This window comes from Chelmon rostratus, chromosome 10 (genome assembly GCF_017976325.1).
Source record: "Chelmon rostratus isolate fCheRos1 chromosome 10, fCheRos1.pri, whole genome shotgun sequence".
NCBI lineage: Eukaryota > Metazoa > Chordata > Actinopteri > Chaetodontiformes > Chaetodontidae > Chelmon > Chelmon rostratus.
In genome coordinates this window covers 1,051,844-1,070,762 of record NC_055667.1, presented here as the reverse complement: position 1 = coordinate 1,070,762, position 18,919 = coordinate 1,051,844, and the positions used below count along the sequence as shown (strand labels likewise).

The following is an 18,919-nucleotide window of genomic DNA, read 5'->3' as shown; positions in this document are numbered from 1 at the left end:
ATTTTCAACAGTGAGTCTAGTACAAAAAAATAAAGTGCAAGTCCAATTTTGGAAACAGATTTCTTACTGAATGTTTTAACTTGTTGATAAGTGAGGATCCAAATATGGTGTGTTGTCATTTAATATAACAAATAAAAAAAAACAGGGTGTCCCGCTAAATATGTGGACATACAGTGGCTTTCAGAAAAGTACCCAAAATCTGTGCTGTGCTGCAGAATGCTGGAACCTTGTAAATGTGAGGGTGAGGCTGAGGTTTGATTGCAGTCACAGTCTGTGTGTATGTCATCACTCTTCCTCAGAGGTTCCAAGAGAATGCAGGGTTGGGGGCTACTTGCTCACTTGGCACACAGACTCCATTTCATACAGTAAACAGAGCCTGTGTGCTCCTAGTATCACACTTCCACTGAAGTGATCTGGTTCATCTGGGCCCTCATGGACTGGACGCTGTTGAGGATCTTTTTCTGGTGCCCGGCCAGCGTCACTCCCACTCTGAGGATGTCCCTGAAGAAAAACCATTTGTCAGTTCTATCGCAGTGTACTACCACTAGACTAAGATTTGAAATCCTTTTAGACATATTGTTTCCTGGATGAGGAAGTCCAAGTCTGAACGACAGTCTGTGTGTTTTACATGTTGTTAGTTACAAAGAAGCAGTGAGTGGAGATGGAGTTTGGAGTCTGAAAGGAAAACATTCAGACTCTACTCAGAGTCACACTGTCAAAAGTCATCTGCATGTTTTGAGAAAAAAAACTTAATCTATGTTTTGACAGTTAAGATGTCAGTATTGTACCTCAGTCAAAGGTAAGACAGTAAAGGGCAGTACTCTTTGTTGTAAAGATGTAAAAACAACCTCTTCTTAATTATCAATCTCCAATCTCCAATTCATTTAAACATGATTTTAAGAAGCTTTAGCGCACTTTTTTCAAGTATCTGCTCACAGTTTAGTTACAGAAGGTGAAATAAAAAATATATTTTCCAAGTTCTGATACTGTATTACTTTTTGTTGGTATATGACAACTGCATGTCAAAAAAGAATATTTGTGGATATTTTCATATTAATATCCATCTCTTTTCTCTTCCCATCCATCAGATAAAACTACTCTTGACAATTAGCTTGTGAGTCTTAGTAGTTAATTTCTCCCTCATTGTCTAAATGATTTAACAATGGGGGTAAGGAAGGTGTGAGTGGAGGTCCGCAGTCCTCAATGCCTCCATATTACTCCCTATCCACAACAACAGGGCCATGTTTTGAGCAATCCAATCAAATCTAAAGGATTTGAATCTGTCGAACATTAAATTTTGGAACACATCACATTACTGAAGATAAAGATGCCTTTGCTGATATTTCACTGGGCCTAGTCCAAAGTCACTCCATAATTTGAAGATAGATAGTAGATATTTGTTTTATATTACAAACAAAACGTCAACTCTGCCTGATTTTTAACTATTCAGTCAACTAACTAACAATGATCAGGATGATCAGTATGACCACATCTCTCTTTGTGTTATCGTTCTTCATAACAGCGTGGGTATAGCAAAAGTAGTTAACATACTCCATGGTCATTTGAGAAACCACATCAAAGCTGGTGAAGCCTTCGTTGGCAAAGTTCTCCTTGTACTGGCCCATCTTAATGGCATCCAGCCACTCATCCACTGTGCTGAAAGAGGAGAAGTCTGGAGTGCTGCGATCAAGCAGAGGTAAGTGAACACTGGTGGACAGAGAGAAGACAAAAGAAGAACATAACAGCCTGTGAGTTCATTTCTGAGGGGTGGAAATCATTCACAGAGTGAAGTGATGGAGGTCTTTTCTTCCATACCTTGATGACAGTGGTGTCATGGCCTTGAGGGTGTTGGGGTTGCGGATCATCTTGTCTAGGGTGCTGACAATCTGGCTGAACTTGGGCCGGTTGTTGCGGTCTTTCTGCCAGCAGTCCAGCATCAGCTGATGCAGTGCACTAGGACAATCCATAGGTGGTGGCAACCTGTAGTCCTGCTCTATGGCATTGATAACCTGCAAGAATTTGATTTAGAGTCTCAGAACACTGAACTACACTAAACAGATAAAACACACAACAAAAACAACAATTCAAAGGAAACCAATGTTTGATTGTTGGCATTTGAGATAAACAACATTATAGCTTGCCCCAAATGGTGACTTTAATATCAGACAAAGCTGCTATTTTGGCAAATATGCTTGTTATCTTCAGCAAGATTGGGAAGATTGAGATAGGACAGGAAAAACTAGACTTGTTGGAAGGTGTTATTTCAGGCAAATCAGACAAAAAAAAGCATTTTTAAATAAGTCTGAGGATGATACAATACAATTTATTATTGATAATATTATTGATAATATGCTCATACTTTAACTTTTTAAAACAACATTTTTATTTTGTTGTATCTAATATTTTATTAATGAAAATAAATTGATGAGATGAAATGAACATTTTATAAATAAGTATAAATAGAATCACATACAATTCTACACAGGGGCTAAAAAATGTTTGAATTTTGAATTAGGCTCCAAGAGCAACTCATTAAAACATAAGGTTATAACCTACTGTGACAGCTCCAATATGTCAAAATAATAAAAATATAAATTCCTGCCTTTTCTATAGGGCTTTACTCACATCTTGATTGCTCATGTCCCAGTAGGGCCTTTCTCCATATGACATCACCTCCCACATGACTATGCCATAGCTCCAGCAATCACTGGAGGAAGTGAACTTCCTGTACTGAATGGCCTCGGGGGCAGTCCACCGGATGGGAATCTTTCCTCCCTGGAAAAAACAAGCATTGGGGTCAGCAGTGGCACCAAGGACAAGACAGAAAGACAGGTATGATTAAACTGCTGATACTTTTTTCAGAAACCTTTTGATCTATTGAACAAAAAGCCAAATTAGTCAGAAACCCAGTGACAGTTCATTCAAACCTTAGTATCTGAGAGTTGGCACTGAAACTGCAGCTCAGAGAAAAGGAATTTTCCTAGTGAATCATCATTACTGAATTAACTCTTGATATTTTGGATCACTGGCACAGTAAATATGAGCATAAGTGGCAAAATTGGTGAATATTTATATATACAGGTCTCTACTAATTTAAACTCTTAAAGAAAGCTTGCATTGCTGTAATTAATGATCAGCTTTAATTTTTGGCTGACAAGGGCTGACAAGGGCAAACGCAATGCAAAAGCCCAAAACGTTTCCATTGGCAGAAATGTGCTGCACCTTCAGAAATGATGCCAATTCGAAAACACATACGGAAATCCAACACAAATACAACAATGGAAACATGCTGCAAATAAAAGAAACATGCCGCAGAATGCCAAAACAAATACATTAAAAGCAACCATACTGCAAATACAGAAACGATGCAAACTCCCAAAAAAATGCAAGAGACAAACACTGCATTTCCAGACAACACAACGGAAGCGCTCCAGGCCTCTAGGGGGGAGCTCTGAGTGGAGGTCTGTCTGGAGGCTGAAACAGACAGTCAGTGAGAAATACACATTCACTGAGACTTACCACATCAGAGTTTTTCTAAATATATATATATATATATATATATATATATATATATATATATATATATATATATATATATATATATAAATTTATTTGTATTTATATTATTTATGTATTTATATATGCCACCCCATATGTTTCTCTAGATCTGCCCCTGCTCTCAGCAGCTTTGTGAAAAGCTCTTAAAAGGAAATTCTTCTACAGGAAATTTCAGAACTTTCAAGTGGTAAAATAAGAGACTTTGTGAATATGGCCCCTGTAGTCTATGATGAAGACTCACCAGAGCGCTGGTATAGGTGGGGTCTGAAGTATCGTCCTCAAGGAAGCGTGACAGGCCGAAGTCAGACACTTTGCACACCAGGTTGCTGTTGACCAGGATGTTCCTAGCTGCCAAGTCTCGATGGACGTAGTTCATGTCACACAGGTACTTCATTCCTGCTGCTATGCCACGCAGCATTCCCACCAGCTGGATCACTGTGAACTGCCCGTCATTTTGCTTTAAGGACCCCCCCCCCCACCAAAGGAAATTAGTGTTTGCTTTTTGAGATCAATGAATGATGAACACTGTGCTGAATAACAGGATTGTTGAGATCAACTACATATATCCTTTGGATCAGATCTCCACAAAGGTTCTTGTCTAATCTGTAGTCTGCATCATTGCTCATCAATTAATTTGACAGGATTCGACAGCTACTCTGTAATGGATAGTTCCATTGAAATCGACCCTTACATTTTAATTTCACAAACTTTATTTGTTTTCAAAGAGTACAACGTTTCAGTTGTACGAGTAATGGGTAGACCAGGGGTCAGCAACCCGCGGCTCTGCCTATTATTTTGCATATATTCATATTTTTTCATTGTTCAGTGGAATAGTCCTTTTATTATTCAGGTTGACTTGACAGCTGACTTCATGCCAGTAAAAGGATGATGGCACACAGAGGCATTTTTGGTTTGCTGCCGGCGGATAACTTAAGTACAGCATTTTTTTCATAAATACAATAGACATTTGACATTTATTTTACGTGACGTCTTTTTTTTCAGGATTCAAAATGTTTTTGTTGCAAGCAGAAATGTCAAGAAATTTGTTTTCTCTGCAGTCGTTCATTGATTTCACAAATGCAACACATTATAGTTTGTTTATACATAGCATAAAGGCAAAGAAAATGCTACATTAAATTAAAATTCATTTTAAATGTCAAAGGGGTTTTGTGGCTCCTCGTGTTTTCTTTACTGTGGCTCTTTGAGTGGTAAAGGTTGCCGACCCCTGGGGTAGACTGTCAGGAAATTTATGAAGTAGATTTATGCAACCATTTCCAATTTGGATCTCAATGACCCATTTGCCTGGACCACAATTATGTCACTCTCTACTCTGACAAAATGTACTGTATAAAAATTTTAACACTAGATTGGCATGTAATTTGCTGATTTAATCTGCAGTCTTACTCTAAAGTGAGTGTTCAGAGTTTGCTATTAAACATTGTCAACTGAGATGTGAATAAATCTTCATTGACTAAAGAAATGCGTGAGTAAGGAGTGGCAGATGGGAATGGTTGCAGGTTGATGGCTGTGGTGTGGGGAAGGCTTTGGGTAGGATCAGCCATGGTTTTTGGGCTCAGCAGACCCCTAAAAGTCATTGCACATGTCTTTAAAGTCTGAGCAGATTGATTTTATTGAAGGGATCTGTAACTTGATTGGCAGTTGACATGGTGGAGGGAGTGAAATAAAATTAAATAAATTTGTAGACACATGGTGAGAACCCTTCAGGGTACAAGATTGACCAAGGTCAGGGGAGGTTGCTTGGCAATATATAAGTGATATGCCAAAAGCACAAATTCAATTTGAACCAAAACCTGAAAGTCAAATTTTTTACAGGTTTACAGCAATACCATGAAGTTACTGAAGAGATGCTAGAATAGTAAAATGAGTAACTGGCAACCGAGTGCTGTGCAAGGAGATGTCAAGAAGTTACTGAAGACAGGCCAGGATATCTGAAAGAATAACCGGCAATCCGGTGCCCATGATGGAAACAGAGAGAGGTTGCTGGAATGAGAAGTATGACTGGTAACCCAGTGCCTCTAATGCAAACAGTGGCAGTAACGGATGGAAGTCACTGTAGTGAGGTCAAAATACATTAATTGAGTTAGCCGAAAGATTATTTGACAATTCTGTGTCTCACAGAAACAATGAAAATGGAGGATGGAAAAATCAGAACCTGGCATTCCAGGTTTTACCAGAAATAGGGTTGTTGGGGTGAATGAGGGATAGTGCAAACATGGACACCTGTTGCTGTCCTTTGTGTAGAGTGAGAATCTCAAGGCTTACAAGAGAATTTATAGCGAGGATCTGTTGGGAGAAAGTACTGCAGACTGCATTAAGAAGTCTGATACCTAACCAGTGCAGGGATAACTGTGCTGAATGCAGTGTGTTATGTAGTTGAGTGAGTGGAAATTCAGGAGGAATTACTTGTATTTGATTATATGTTAATGTAGGCTCTCTTCCTTGAGTGGATCCTCTGAGATTGTAACTGAATGGTAGCAGATCCCTCTCTGATGTTACCCATGGCTCACAGAGGTTGTGGCTTTGAAGTTTTTGCCATTGATTGCTGAAGTTGTAGAGTATTGGTGAAGTGAGAATCTACTGGACCCAGGCTGAAAAGATTCTCATAAAACTGGACTGGGGGATAGCAGTTACACCACGGGACTGTCGGTGAAAGAAGGCAAGTTGAACTGTCCCTGGTGTAATATAGCCCTAAGGCCCATTAGCTGGGCTTCACTCATATTCAAAACTCACTTTTTAGGCTCTGCTTTGGAATGAATGAGCAGATCATGATCAGTGGCTGGGTGGCAACTATGTCACTAATAAGTGTATCTCATTTACCCTGAGGAAGGAGTCGAGGGATCCATTCTCCATAAACTCTGTGATGATCATCACAGGGCTGCTCTTGGTCACTACCCCCTCCAGATGGATGATGTTGGGGTGGTCAAACTGGCCCATGATGGATGCCTCACTCAGGAAGTCTCGTCTCTGGCGTTCAGTGTAGCCTACCTTCAGTGTCTTAATAGCCACCAGGGTCTCTCTCTTCCCTGGCTGCCGGAGGTTTCCACTACACACCTCTCCAAACTCTCCTGTTAGGAAGACAAGAGCAGTCAGTGGAAGGTAACTGACATTAAAAAAAACACACTCAAATCACATCTTAACCTAACTCAACCATTGTTCACTTTTTAGACTTCTATTGTTTACTTACCTTTCATATATTGCTTTTTTCACTGATCCTTCTTACTTTGCGGCAGTTAAATTGCAAATTGCCACACTATGGGGTTGATAAAGGATTATAATAGGTGAGAAATGAGAAATTTCATTGTTTTAGAAAATTCTATCCTCATTTAGAATTTGATGCCAGCAACACGGCAAATAAGTTTGGACCAGGTCATGTTTACCACTCTGTTGCATCATCTTTTCTTTTAACAACACTTTGTAAGTGTTTGGGAAATTGGGAGACCAATTGCTGTCATTTTGAAAGTGAAATGTTTTCCCATTCTTGCTTGATGTACGATTTCATCTGGTCAACAGTTTGGGTCTCTGTAGTCGGTTGTGGCATCACTGCATGGGCTCTGTCTGTGAGCACAGTTTGTTGAAACATTACCATGTAAAACTGTATATAAAACAGAAATGCTGCCTTCTCTGTCATGCCCTCCACCTCTGGCACCATCTAGTGGCAGTACCTCTCCCTCCCTTCTTTCCCTGGCAGTGTGAGCATGACTGGCACGCTGGTGGAGGGCAGGTGCAGCTCATCCCAATCAGAGGATTGTTTCCAGCCGCGGCGGGGAGTGGTCACCTCATTGAAGCATTCTCCAGCCTGTATAAAGATTCCTGCAGACCACTACTCGACGCCAGTCCATAAACAACCTCCAGTCAGTGCACCCTGGCTCTGTTGGTAACTTTGACTCGCATTCCGAAAATCCTGTTTGTTAACCCTGCTTTCTCTCTGCCTAGTTCCGACCCTCTCTGCCGCCTGAAGATCCCTCCTGCCACACTCATCTGCCTCTGGTTGACCTGCCTGGAAACTGCCTTCACCCACCTTCTATTACAAGCCAGCAACAGCCACACTGCCACGCCACCCAGCCCTGGGTGTACTCCCTCTCATTCCCCGTATCTGTCTGTCAGTAAGCTCTGATCTCTTGTTGATTGTTTCAGTTCAGCCTTTATAGGATCCTTAGTTTATTAGCCTTGTTAACCTGTTCAGTTCTCCATTCTAGTTTTGTGTTCTGGTAGTTTTTTCGCCAAGTTGCTAGTGAGCACAGGTAGCTTTGTTTTGTAGTTTTGACCACCACTCCCTGTGTTACATTTGTGATTGTAAATAAATATTTTCATTTGGACGCAACGGTCTGCTGTGTCTTTGTCCGCGTTTGGGCCTCTGAACCTGATCCGTGACAGTACGGACTGGCCATGATGAGCTCAGCGGACAATTGGACCAGCGCTGATGGCGCGTCCACTAATGAGGTGGTTCAGAATATTATGGATAGTCATGGAGCCTTACTAGGTCAGCACGATGATTTGATTAAAAACCTCATCACGACTACTAACACACTGATAAATCAAGTCTCACAATTAACAGGTAAATTGTCCACCTTAACGCCCTCAGCTTCTCCATTTAATCCCCCCGCTACCGCTAGTAGCTCTGGCGTAGCAGCTGCCGATGCCCCACAGGCCTCAGTTCAGCTACTCCGTGAACCCTTTGTTCCAGTCCCTGAACGTTACGCAGGAGATTTAGGCTCCTGCCAGGCCTTTTTAACACAGGTCTCTCTGGTTTTTGAGCTTCAGCCTTTATCGTATGCCACCGAAAAAGCAAAAATAGCTTATTTAATTGGGCTACTGAAAGGATCTGCAAGAGATTGGGGCACTGCTGTGTGGGAAAGACAAGGTGACGTTTGTGCTTCCTATCCTCAGTTCATCTCAGAGATGAAGAAGGTTTTTGACCACCCAATTCGCGGACGTGAGGCAGGGAATCGTCTGACCTCTCTGAAACAGGGAGCACGGAGTGTGGCGGAGTATTCCGTGGAGTTCCGGACCCTGGCGGCGGAGAGTGGGTGGAACGACAAAGCCCTCCAAGGAACGTTCTACAGAGGGTTAACAGAAAGTTTAAAAGATGAACTCGCCACACGTGATGAGGTAAAGGATCTGGATGAACTGATCTCCCTAGCTATTCGTCTGGATAATCGTCTGAGGGAGAGACGACGGGAGCGCATCCAGCGAACAGATCCAGTCCCAGTTCGGCATCCCAGTCCCACCTCTTTGCATCCCCAGGTCCTGCAACCACCCGAGTCCACCCCTGAACCCATGGAGATCGGCAGAGCACGGCTTACGCAGCAGGAGAGAGACCAGAGGAGAGCAACAAATTCCTGTCTCTACTGCGGAGCAGCGGGACATTACATCTCTTCCTGCCCCAAGAAGACAGCAAAAGACCCGGCTTTTTAGACTGCAAGCTTGCCAGACAACTTCAGATACCCTCTGTTCCCCTGGAGACACCTCTGGAGGCACGGTCTCTGAACGGTTTGTCCCTAGCCATGGTTCGGAGGAAGACGGTTCCAGTTAATCTTTTAATGGCAGGTAATCACCAAGAGACACTTTCTTTTCATTTGCTTGAAAATACACATCCTCTAGTAGTTGTGGGTTATCCTTGGCTAGTTAAGCACAACCCCTCTATTGACTGGTGCAAAGCAGAGGTTAAATCCTGGAGTCCATTTTGTCATGCTAACTGCCTCCGTTCTGCACTAACTCCAGCCTCTGAAAACCCAAAACCTCCTCCCCAGCCAATTGACCTGACTAATGTTCCGAAGGTTTATCATGATCTTGCTGCTGTGTTCAGCAAAGAGGATGCCTTATCCTTGCCCCCCCATCGACCTTATGATTGTGCAATAGAATTATTACCAGGAGCTACTCTGCCAAGTAGTAGACTGTATAATCTGTCAAAACCTGAACAGGCCGCCATGGAAACCTACATCAAAGACTCTCTAGCAGCAGGAATTGTCCGTCCATCCTCATCACCTGTTGGAGCCGGTTTCTTTTTTGTAGACAAGAAGGATAAGACTCTTCGGCCATGTATTGACTTCCGGGGACTGAACGACATAGCGGTAAAGAACACTTATCCACTTCCTCTCATAAACTCTGCTTTCACATCTTTGCACGGTGCCACCATCTTTTCCAAATTGGACCTAAGAAATGCCTACCACCTCATTCGGATCAAAGAGGGAGATGAGTGGAAAACTGCTTTTAATACCCCACTTGGACATTTTGAATATCTGGTCATGCCGTTTGGACTCACGAATGCCCCTGCTGTTTTTCAGAGCCTAATCAACGATGTACTCCGAGACATGATAAACCGCTTCGTGTTTGTGTACTTGGATGATATCCTGATCTATTCCAGGAATCAAGAGGAGCATGTTCAACATGTCCATCTGGTTTTGGAACGCCTACTTAAGAACCGCCTTTTTGTGAAGGCTGAGAAATGTGAGTTTCATGCATCCACTGTGTCTTTCCTAGGATTCATCATTTCTCAGGGGCAAATCAAGATGGATCCTGCTAAGCTGTCAGCCGTCTCTGAATGGCCTCAGCCCGAGACACGGAAACAGCTGCAGCGGTTCTTGGGCTTCGCTAACTTTTATCGCCGGTTCATCAGAGACTACAGTAAGGTCGCAGCTCCCCTCACAGCCTTGACTTCCACATCCTGTCCCTTTCTATGGACCCCTGAAGCTAACCAGGCCTTTCTCTCCCTTAAGGGGCGGTTCACCACGGCCCCCATCCTGATTCAGCCAGATCCCCATCTTCAGTTTGTGGTTGAGGTAGACGCTTCTGACACAGGAGTAGGAGCAGTACTCTCGCAGAAATCCCCCAAAGACAATAAGCTTCATCCCTGCGCTTTCTTTTCCCGCCGCCTATCACCGGCTGAACGAAATTATGATGTGGGAAACCGAGAATTATTAGCTGTGAAACTAGCTTTAGAGGAATGGCGTCACTGGCTTGAGGGGGCAGAGCAACCATTCATTGTATGGACAGATCATAAAAATCTAGAATATGTTCGCTCTGCCAAGAGACTGAATTCTAGACAGGCCCGGTGGACTTTGTTGTTTGGAAGGTTCAGATTCACACTAACATACCGCCCGGGTTCACGTAATATTAAACCTGATGCTCTTTCTCGCCAGTTCTCTAGTGGCGAACTCTCCAGAGACCCAGAACCCATCCTGCCCCCAACCTGTCTGGTTGCCTCCCTAACATGGGAGATAGAGAACAAGGTTCGCCAAGCCCAAGACCAACACCCTGATCCTGGTAATGGTCCTAATAATGCTCTGTTTGTTCCAGATTCTGTCCGTTCCCAGGTCCTCCAATGGGCCCATGCCTCCCGTCTCACCTGCCATCCAGGTGCCTCCCGGACCCTGGATGTTCTGAAACAAAGATTCTGGTGCCCCACGTTGGAGCAAGACACTCGGGAGTTCGTAGCTGCATGCCCCACCTGTGCCCGGAACAAAACCTCTAGCCAACCTAGTGCTGGTTTTTTGTAGCCCTTGCCAGTTCCCTCACGGCCCTGGTCCCACATCGCTGTGGATTTCATCACTGGACTCCCAGCCTCTAAAGGTAAAACCACCATCTTAACCATTGTGGATCGTTTCTCTAAGGCTGCCCACTTCGTTGCCCTGCCGAAGCTCCCATCAGCCAAAGAGACTGCAGACCTGTTGATCCATCATGTGTTCAGGCTGCATGGAATTCCCTCAGATGTTGTCTCTGACAGAGGACCTCAGTTCACCTCTCAGGTGTGGAAATCCTTCTGTTCAGCTATGGGAGCTACTGTGAGTCTAACATCTGGTTTTCATCCCCAGTCTAATGGTCAAACTGAGCGCGCTAACCAGTCTCTTGAAACTTTCCTCAGGTGCCTAGTCTCTGAAAACCCCTCAGTCTGGAGTGACCAATTATCCTGGGTGGAATATGCACATAACTCGTTGGTTAATTCTTCTTCTGGTCTATCCCCCTTCCAATGTTCCCTGGGTTATCAACCCCCACTGTTTCCCTCACAGGAGCAAGACATCTCTGTCCCCTCTGTGGAAGCCTTCATCAGGCAAAGCAAAAGAACCTGGGCTAAGGCTCGAGCAGCACTACTTCGCTCCAACCAGAGGATGGAGCACCAGGCCAACCGTCGCCGTGCCCCTGCTCCTGTTTACTCTGTGGGACAAGAGGTTTGGTTAAAGACTAAAGATCTTCCTCTTAAGGTTGAATCTAGGAAGCTGGCTCCTCGATTTGTGGGTCCTTTTTCTATAGAAAAGATTGTGAACCCTAGTGCGGTTCGGTTGAAACTCCCTTCCACCATGAAAATTCACCCGACCTTTCATGTCTCACAGGTCAAGCCTGTTAAGAACTCTGCTCTTGTGATTGTAAATAAATATTTTCATTTGGACGCAACGGTCTGCTGTGTCTTTGTCCGCGTTTGGGCCTCTGAACCTGATCCGTGACATTCTCCTCTGGTCCTGAGCTCATTTAAGATGGACTGAGGCGAAGAAGAGGTGGTAAACATGACCTGGTCTGAACTTTTTTGAAATGTGTTGCTGGTATCAAATTCTAAATGAGAATTTATTTTTCAAAAACAATGACATTTCTCAATCGAGATCGAGATGTTGTCTTTGTGCTACTTTCAATTAAATATGAGGTTTCAGTGTTTTGCAAATTATCACACTGGACATGGAGTTGTACTAAGCATTGGATATTTTCAGAGCTCTTATGAAGTGATCCAATATTTCTAGTAATGGGCAACTTTGTGAAATCCTCACTGTCTTTCTCGGATTACTGGAATAATTTCCTTCATCATGCAATGTTGTCCTTTACCTGCACCAATAACTTGTTCAATCTTGACACAAGAAATGTCAATCTCCTTGGCAAACTCTCTGACTGCTTCATTAGGGTCTTCATATGTGAAGGGGTCAATGTAGATCTTCATTCCTGGTGACACTTCAACAAAGAGATAACAGAGGCAGCAACAGCTTTACACACAAAAAATAATAATAATAATAAACAGAGCAAATAGATCCCACATTGTTTACATACTCAGCCAAACCAAACTAAGCTAAATGAAACATCACTGTTATTGGCTGTCGGTCTTCCAACAACATACTTAGTGCAGTAAAATGTTACTTACTGTGACCACTGGTGTAATGGTGGAGTTTGTCTGTATAGTCTGATTCTGGTCTGTCTGAGCTTCTCCTGCTGGGGATAAACACACAGAGGTTTGCACGTCAACATATCCATCTTCATGAAATGAGCAATTCCATGCGCTGATGAAGCTCTGGAAAAATGCCTTGTGTATATATATATATATAGTCTGTGTTTCCCTTTCTCCTGTGCCAGTTCGTCTTGTCTCGTGAAGTCTGAGCCTACGCCAGCCCATGCCACATTCGGTGAGTCTGGAGAATGCCGACCTTTCATTGTTAACTGTGAAATGCATTACAAACACTTGCCATCAGCCTTTCCTACAGAACAGTCCAAAGTGGCATTTATTTCTCATCTCACTGGGAGGGCAAGAGTGGTCCCGTGATTCATCGATTTGTGGATCCCTCGATGAATTCAAACAGGCTCTGAGGAGGGCTTTTGATCCTCTCTGGTCCGACCGAAAGAAAGCACATGAGTTGAGTAATATCAAACAAGCTATGGACTGTTTGTTCCGCTTTTGCACCTTAGCGACAGACAGCGGATGGAATGCCACGGCCCTTAATGATGTCTTTCTTAAGGGACTCTCTGACCAGATTCAAGGCTTGTTAGTGCCCCTTGATCTGCCATCGGACCTTGACTCTTTGCCAGTTGTAATAGCTAGGGTTATCAATCGTGTACAGGAGCATCAACAAACTTTATCGGCTGGTCACCGCTGGGGTCACACTGCAGCTACTACTCCCAGTCGGCGGAGTTCCTCGCGCTTCCCATCACCGGTTCCATGGAGGTAGGTGTCCTCCGAGGAGGAAGAGGAGCCCATGCAACTGGGACGTGCCAAATTGTTCACAGAGGAGTGCTGTTGCCGGCTGCAGGAAGGCAGGTGTTTCTCCAAGGTCATCTCCTCGCAGCGTGTCCAGCAAAAGAGCAGGCTTGCCAGTAGACAGGAGGGTACTCGTGAGCCGTTTCTCCTCCGCTGAATTCTCTACCCGAGCATTAACACAGTTTCTCATAAGGTACTCATTGATTCAGGGGCTGATGAGAGTCTCATGGACTGGGAGTTTGCCATGAAACTTAAATTGAAAGCAGAACAATTAGCCCAGCCAATAGAGGCCAGTGCTCTTGATGGGAGATTGCTATTCAAGGTGACTCACAAGACTGAACCACTGACAGGAATCATCGATGACCACCATGTATCACAAGCGCTCAAGCACAAGGTTCTGGACTCAAATGCACGACTCAAACACCTGGGTAAGAAAAAGGGCTCAAGGCCGGTTTTAATAATAAAAAGACTCTCAAAGTACAAAAGGGAACAAAAGGTATGTAATAGTCAAAAATACAACAAAAGACGCTAAGGACAATTCTCTATTCTCAAAATACTCAGAAACAAAGGACTCTCTAGGGTAATCAAGGTTTTCAAGGTAACAAAGCTGGACTGACAAGGATCACATTGTTCATAAGAGAATCTGGCACAGGACAAAGGGAGACTATATATACATGAGGTAACAAGGAACAGGTGGAAACAATCAGGGCGGGGCAGACAATCAGACAGGCGGGAAGGACACCAGGAAGTCAATGGTCTGAAACGAGAGGAGAGCAAGATTTCACAATAAAGCAGCACGTGCACAACAAAACATGACGCCAGTGAAACAAACAACTCCACAGACACGACGGGACATAGCACCATGAACTCATGTGTTTTCATTTGTATAGCTCTACCCAGTACTCTCTTATTCTGGGGTTTCCTTGGTTAAAGGAACATAACCCACACATTGACTGGAGTACTGGGAGGGTTTTGAGCTGGGCTGAGAGTTGTACAGACAAGTGTTTAATGTCATGTCATGATTTGAATGTGAAGACTGTATTTAATGCTGCCTCTATTAATTTTGACACAGACACTGAGACTCCTGACCTGACTTTAGTCCTGAGGTGTTACCATGATCTGGGTGAGTTTTAGCAAAAGTAAGGCTACTTCTCTTCCTCCTCACAGATCATATGATTGTCCCATTGACTTGATCACAGGGGCCCCAGTTCCCAAGGGTAGATTGTATTCTATCTCTGAGAAGAATCCCTGAGAAGAAGGCCATGACTGAATATATTGAGTCCTCTTTAAAGGCTGGCCTTATTTGTCCCTCTTCATCTCCAGCTGGGGCAGGGTTCTTTTTTGTGGGGAAAAAAGATGGGTCTCTCCGGCTATGCATCGGCCACTAGATAAGATTCATCAGAGCCTCTGGAAAGATGCAAATGGATCCGGCTAAAGTTAGCGCTGTGACTCAATGGCCTACGCCTGACAGCCGCAAAAAGGCTCAGCAATTCTTGGGATTTGCTAACTTTTACAGACGGTTTATCAGAGACTTCAGCGCCATAGCCGCACCCCTCCATGCACTCACATCTCCACTGACTCCTTTCCTGTGGTCCTCTCAAGCTGAGGAGGCCTTCCAGCACCAGCATGGTTCACTACCGCTCCCATCCTCACAGTTCCTGATCCCACCTGGCAGTTTGTGGTGGACATGGACGCCTCCAATAACGGGGTGGGAGCGGCTCTCTCCTAGCGCTCTGAAAAGGACAACAAGCTTCACCCATGTGCCTTCCTGTCTCGGAAGCTTTCGTCGGCTGAGAGAAACTACGATGTTTGGAACCATGACTTGTTGACTGTCAAAATAGCTCTGGAGGAGTGGAGACATTGGTTAGAGGGTGCCCAGCACCCTTTCATCGTATGGACTGATCATAAGAATCTTGAACATATTTGCAAGGCTAATGGACTGAACTCACGTCAAGACAGGGGGACATTGTTTTTTTAATCATTTTGACTTTGTGTTGTCAGGGAACCTGAGCCCATCCTACCAACCATATAGTAGGAGCGGTGAGTTGGCAAATAGAATCTGAGGTGAAGCAAGCTAATGGTGAGAATCCAACACCTAGTGGTTGTCTGACGAATTGCTTGCTTGTCCATGTTGATATGCATCCACAGGTGATCCATTGGGCTCACACCTCACTGCTCACCTGCCACCCGGGAGTCAAAAGAACCATGCATGCCATTTCCCAGAGGTTTTGGTGGCACCCCATGGAGGTTTGGGAGTACTGGAGTATGTGTGTTACATCTGCGCCCGCAACAAGAGCTCCTCCAGAGCTCAGATGGAGTTGCTGCAGCCACTCACTGGGCTGAGATCTCCCTCGACTTTGTCACAGGGCTCCCGGTCTCTGAAGGTAACACCAATGTCCTCACAGTGGTTGACCAATTTTTTGAGATGACTCATTTTATTGCTTTGCCCAAGCTGCTTTCTGCAAAAGAAACAGTTGAAATTATGATGACTCATGTGTTTCGTATCCATGGATTTCCTAAGGATATTGTTTCAGACCGGGGGCCCCAGTTCATCTCCAGATTCTGGAAGGAGTGTTGCAATCGGAGCCACTGTCAGCCTCACCTCTGGGTCTCACCCGGAATCAAACGGCCAGACAGAACATTTAAACCAGGAGTTAGAGACATGCCTTCTATGCCTGGTGTCGCAGAACCCAGCTTCCTGGAGCAAGAATCTGGTGCACAACTCCCTCCCCACCTCGGCCACCGGCATGTCACCGTTCCAGCGTGTCTTCGGCTACCAGCCCCCTGTCTTCTCAGAGACAGAAAAGGAGATCACTGTCCCAACGGCTAACGCCATAGTCCAACGTTACCACTGCATCTGGGCAGCTGCCCGCAAGGTCCTCCTGCGCAGTATGGTCTGCATGAAGAAGGCTGCAGATCGGAGGTGCCGACCTGCTCCGACGTATGAGCCTGGCCAGAAGGTCTGGCTCTCTACACGGGACTTGCCTCTCCCTGTTGTCTCTAGGAAACTGGCTTCACAGTTTGTGGGTCCATATCCGGAGCCCCTAGATGGTTGACGGTGGTCCTGTCTACTCCGTCAAGGCCCTTCTGGCAGCGCGCAACAGGGGCTGGGGCAGGCAATTCCTGGTGGACAGGGAGGGCTAGGGTCCGGAGGACAGATCCTGGGTCCCTGCAAGCTTCATTGTGGACCCTGACCTCATAGTGGACTACAATTGTCACCCTCAGCTGCCTGGTCCATCAGGAGCCGTCCCTAGAGGGCGGGGGGTACTGTCATGTCCAAGAAATCATGTTAGGTTGCGTTTAGTTTCTTGTCCTGTGTCTATGTTGTCTTGTGGCTTCCTGTTTTATTGTGAAACCTAACTCTCCTCTCGTTTCAGACCCTTGACTTCCTGGTGTCCTTCCCGCCTGTCTGATTGTCTATCCCGCCCTGATTGTTTCCGCCTGTTCCTTGTTACCTAGTGTGTTCCCCTTTGTCCTGTGCCAGTTTGTCTTGTCACGTGAAGTATGAACCTACTTCAGTCCATGCCACATTTGTGAATTCAGGTTTGGTATTCTTTTGATACTTTGCCTTGTTTTTTGCCATAGTCTTGCCTTGTGCTATTTTGATACTTTGCCTTACCTTTTTCCTTTGTCATAGTTGTCTTCCTCGAAAGAGTGATTTTTGGTTGCAGTTTTTCCTGCTTGAGAGCGATTCTTGTTTATTAGGGTAGTTAGATTTTCCTCTGTCAGAGTGATTTTCCTTTGATACTTCGTCATTAAAGATTGTTTGTTTGTACTTTGTCTCCGGAGTCGTGCATTTGGGTTCAAGTCCTAGTTTGGCTGTGACAGTTGGGACTGCTTGGTCTTTTGGTTGAACACTATTGTGATTTTGACTGTTCACAAGTGAAAGGAGATATGCAATTGGGGTGTGTTAGTAAGTTTGTTGAAGGATAACTATCGTTTTTTACAACCTGGACTTTATTTCTAGCATTAAATATGACCATTTAGACACCCAGACAACTTTGGTGGCATTTGGAGTCGTTTTGAAGAAATTAGCCCCAGAGGAGCGGCGCGTATATCCGTATAATGCGAGTAATCGGGGCACCCGTGCGTAGCCTCTATAAACGCATAATCTGCGGTGAAACTCGTTCATATTCCAATATTTTGTTATGATATGCTGGTGCTATTCCCCTCTGAGCCTGTGGTGGCATGTTATCAACATCCAGCGTCTCTAGACAACTACCTCTGACGCGGATGACGTCATTTTCGAGCGCCGCACGCTGCGAGCAACCAGCCACAACACGGCTAACTCTGCGCGGTCGTCTAGTTTAGCTACAGTTTGCGACTGTTATTTTTCACAAAATGGATGAATATTTTACCGTTTTGAGCCAGAGTACACGGAGTACAGAGTAAATGGTCGTATTTAATGCTACAAATAAAGTCCAGGTTGTAAAAAACGAAAGTTATCCTTTAATACTGTTACCAGAACAGCATAGTACAATTCAATTTACAATGTGATTTGCACTAAAGAGCATTGTATGCTATTTCCATGGTTTTGTAAGAGATGTGCACAAGAATGGATCCTGATGTGGTGAGGATTTGGATCATTCCCAGCTCCCTTTCAAGGTGTGGCTACAGTGCATGTTCTATGTGTCTTAATTGGCCTGAATGATGACCCACAAGAAACATGAGTGAAAGTAATTGGTGCCTAAAACCTACAATGTTCAATAATGAATTTTCTTAAGAGCAAAGCAGCACATGTTAAATGTGTGGTCAGGGGTTTTGTCACCTTGGAAGGCTCTTTTAGCTCATTGTTTTGGTTTTCAAGGCAAAATTAGTGTGTGGTTTAGTTTATTGATCTAAAAACTAGTAATGGATATGAGATAGCATACAGGGGTATTCCTCTAACACACATTATTATTATTAAATTGTTTCTTGGCCTGTAACACTACTGGCTCACCTGCGGCAGACAATTATGAAGACAGTGATTGCAATGATGGCGACTACCCCTGCAGCAGCTGAACCAATGATGAGAGGAAGCTTCTCCTGGATCCTGGAGTTATATTCCTCTACAGTTCAAAAGACAGAAAACCAAAAAATCTGACAAATTATCAATTTGGACTTGACCCATGGCAGGATTTACTTTTAAGAAGCCCCCGAGGGGAACATGTGCACACATTTTTCTTAACCAGTAAATCCAATTGTCATTCCTACCCTCAGTCATGGTTTGGAAGTACATTTTGCCACTAAAGCGACCAAATCCAGCGACAGTCCGAGCCCGAACTTGAAAGACGTAGATAGTTCCAGGTTTCAAGCCTCGTATGACTGCAGTGTTGGTCTGACTCCTCGTTAGAGATGAGTTCCATTCTGCTTGGTTCTGAAACGTGTGCATCAGAAATCATAACTAATAATCAC

At 44.3% G+C, this 18,919-nt stretch overlaps 1 protein-coding gene across 2 annotated transcripts in view; it reads right to left on the bottom strand.

The window, feature by feature from the left end:
* Positions 1-392: 392 nt before the first annotated feature.
* Positions 393-18,919, bottom strand: part of ephb2a (eph receptor B2a) — a 57,868-nt gene continuing 39,341 nt past the window's right edge. The window contains exons 7-16 of one of the 2 annotated variants that reach the window (XM_041946163.1): positions 18,719-18,881; positions 18,465-18,573; positions 12,698-12,762; positions 12,388-12,510; positions 6,397-6,644; positions 3,800-4,015; positions 2,626-2,775; positions 1,816-2,009; positions 1,552-1,707; positions 393-501 (exon numbers count right to left, since the gene is read on the bottom strand). In XM_041946163.1, the coding sequence (XP_041802097.1) occupies positions 393-501; positions 1,552-1,707; positions 1,816-2,009; positions 2,626-2,775; positions 3,800-4,015; positions 6,397-6,644; positions 12,388-12,510; positions 12,698-12,762; positions 18,465-18,573; positions 18,719-18,881 (1,533 nt within the window). Of the gene's footprint in view, positions 502-1,551; positions 1,708-1,815; positions 2,010-2,625; positions 2,776-3,799; positions 4,016-6,396; positions 6,645-12,387; positions 12,511-12,697; positions 12,763-18,464; positions 18,574-18,693; positions 18,882-18,919 lie in introns of both variants that reach the window. The other variant, XM_041946162.1, reaches the window with a different exon arrangement.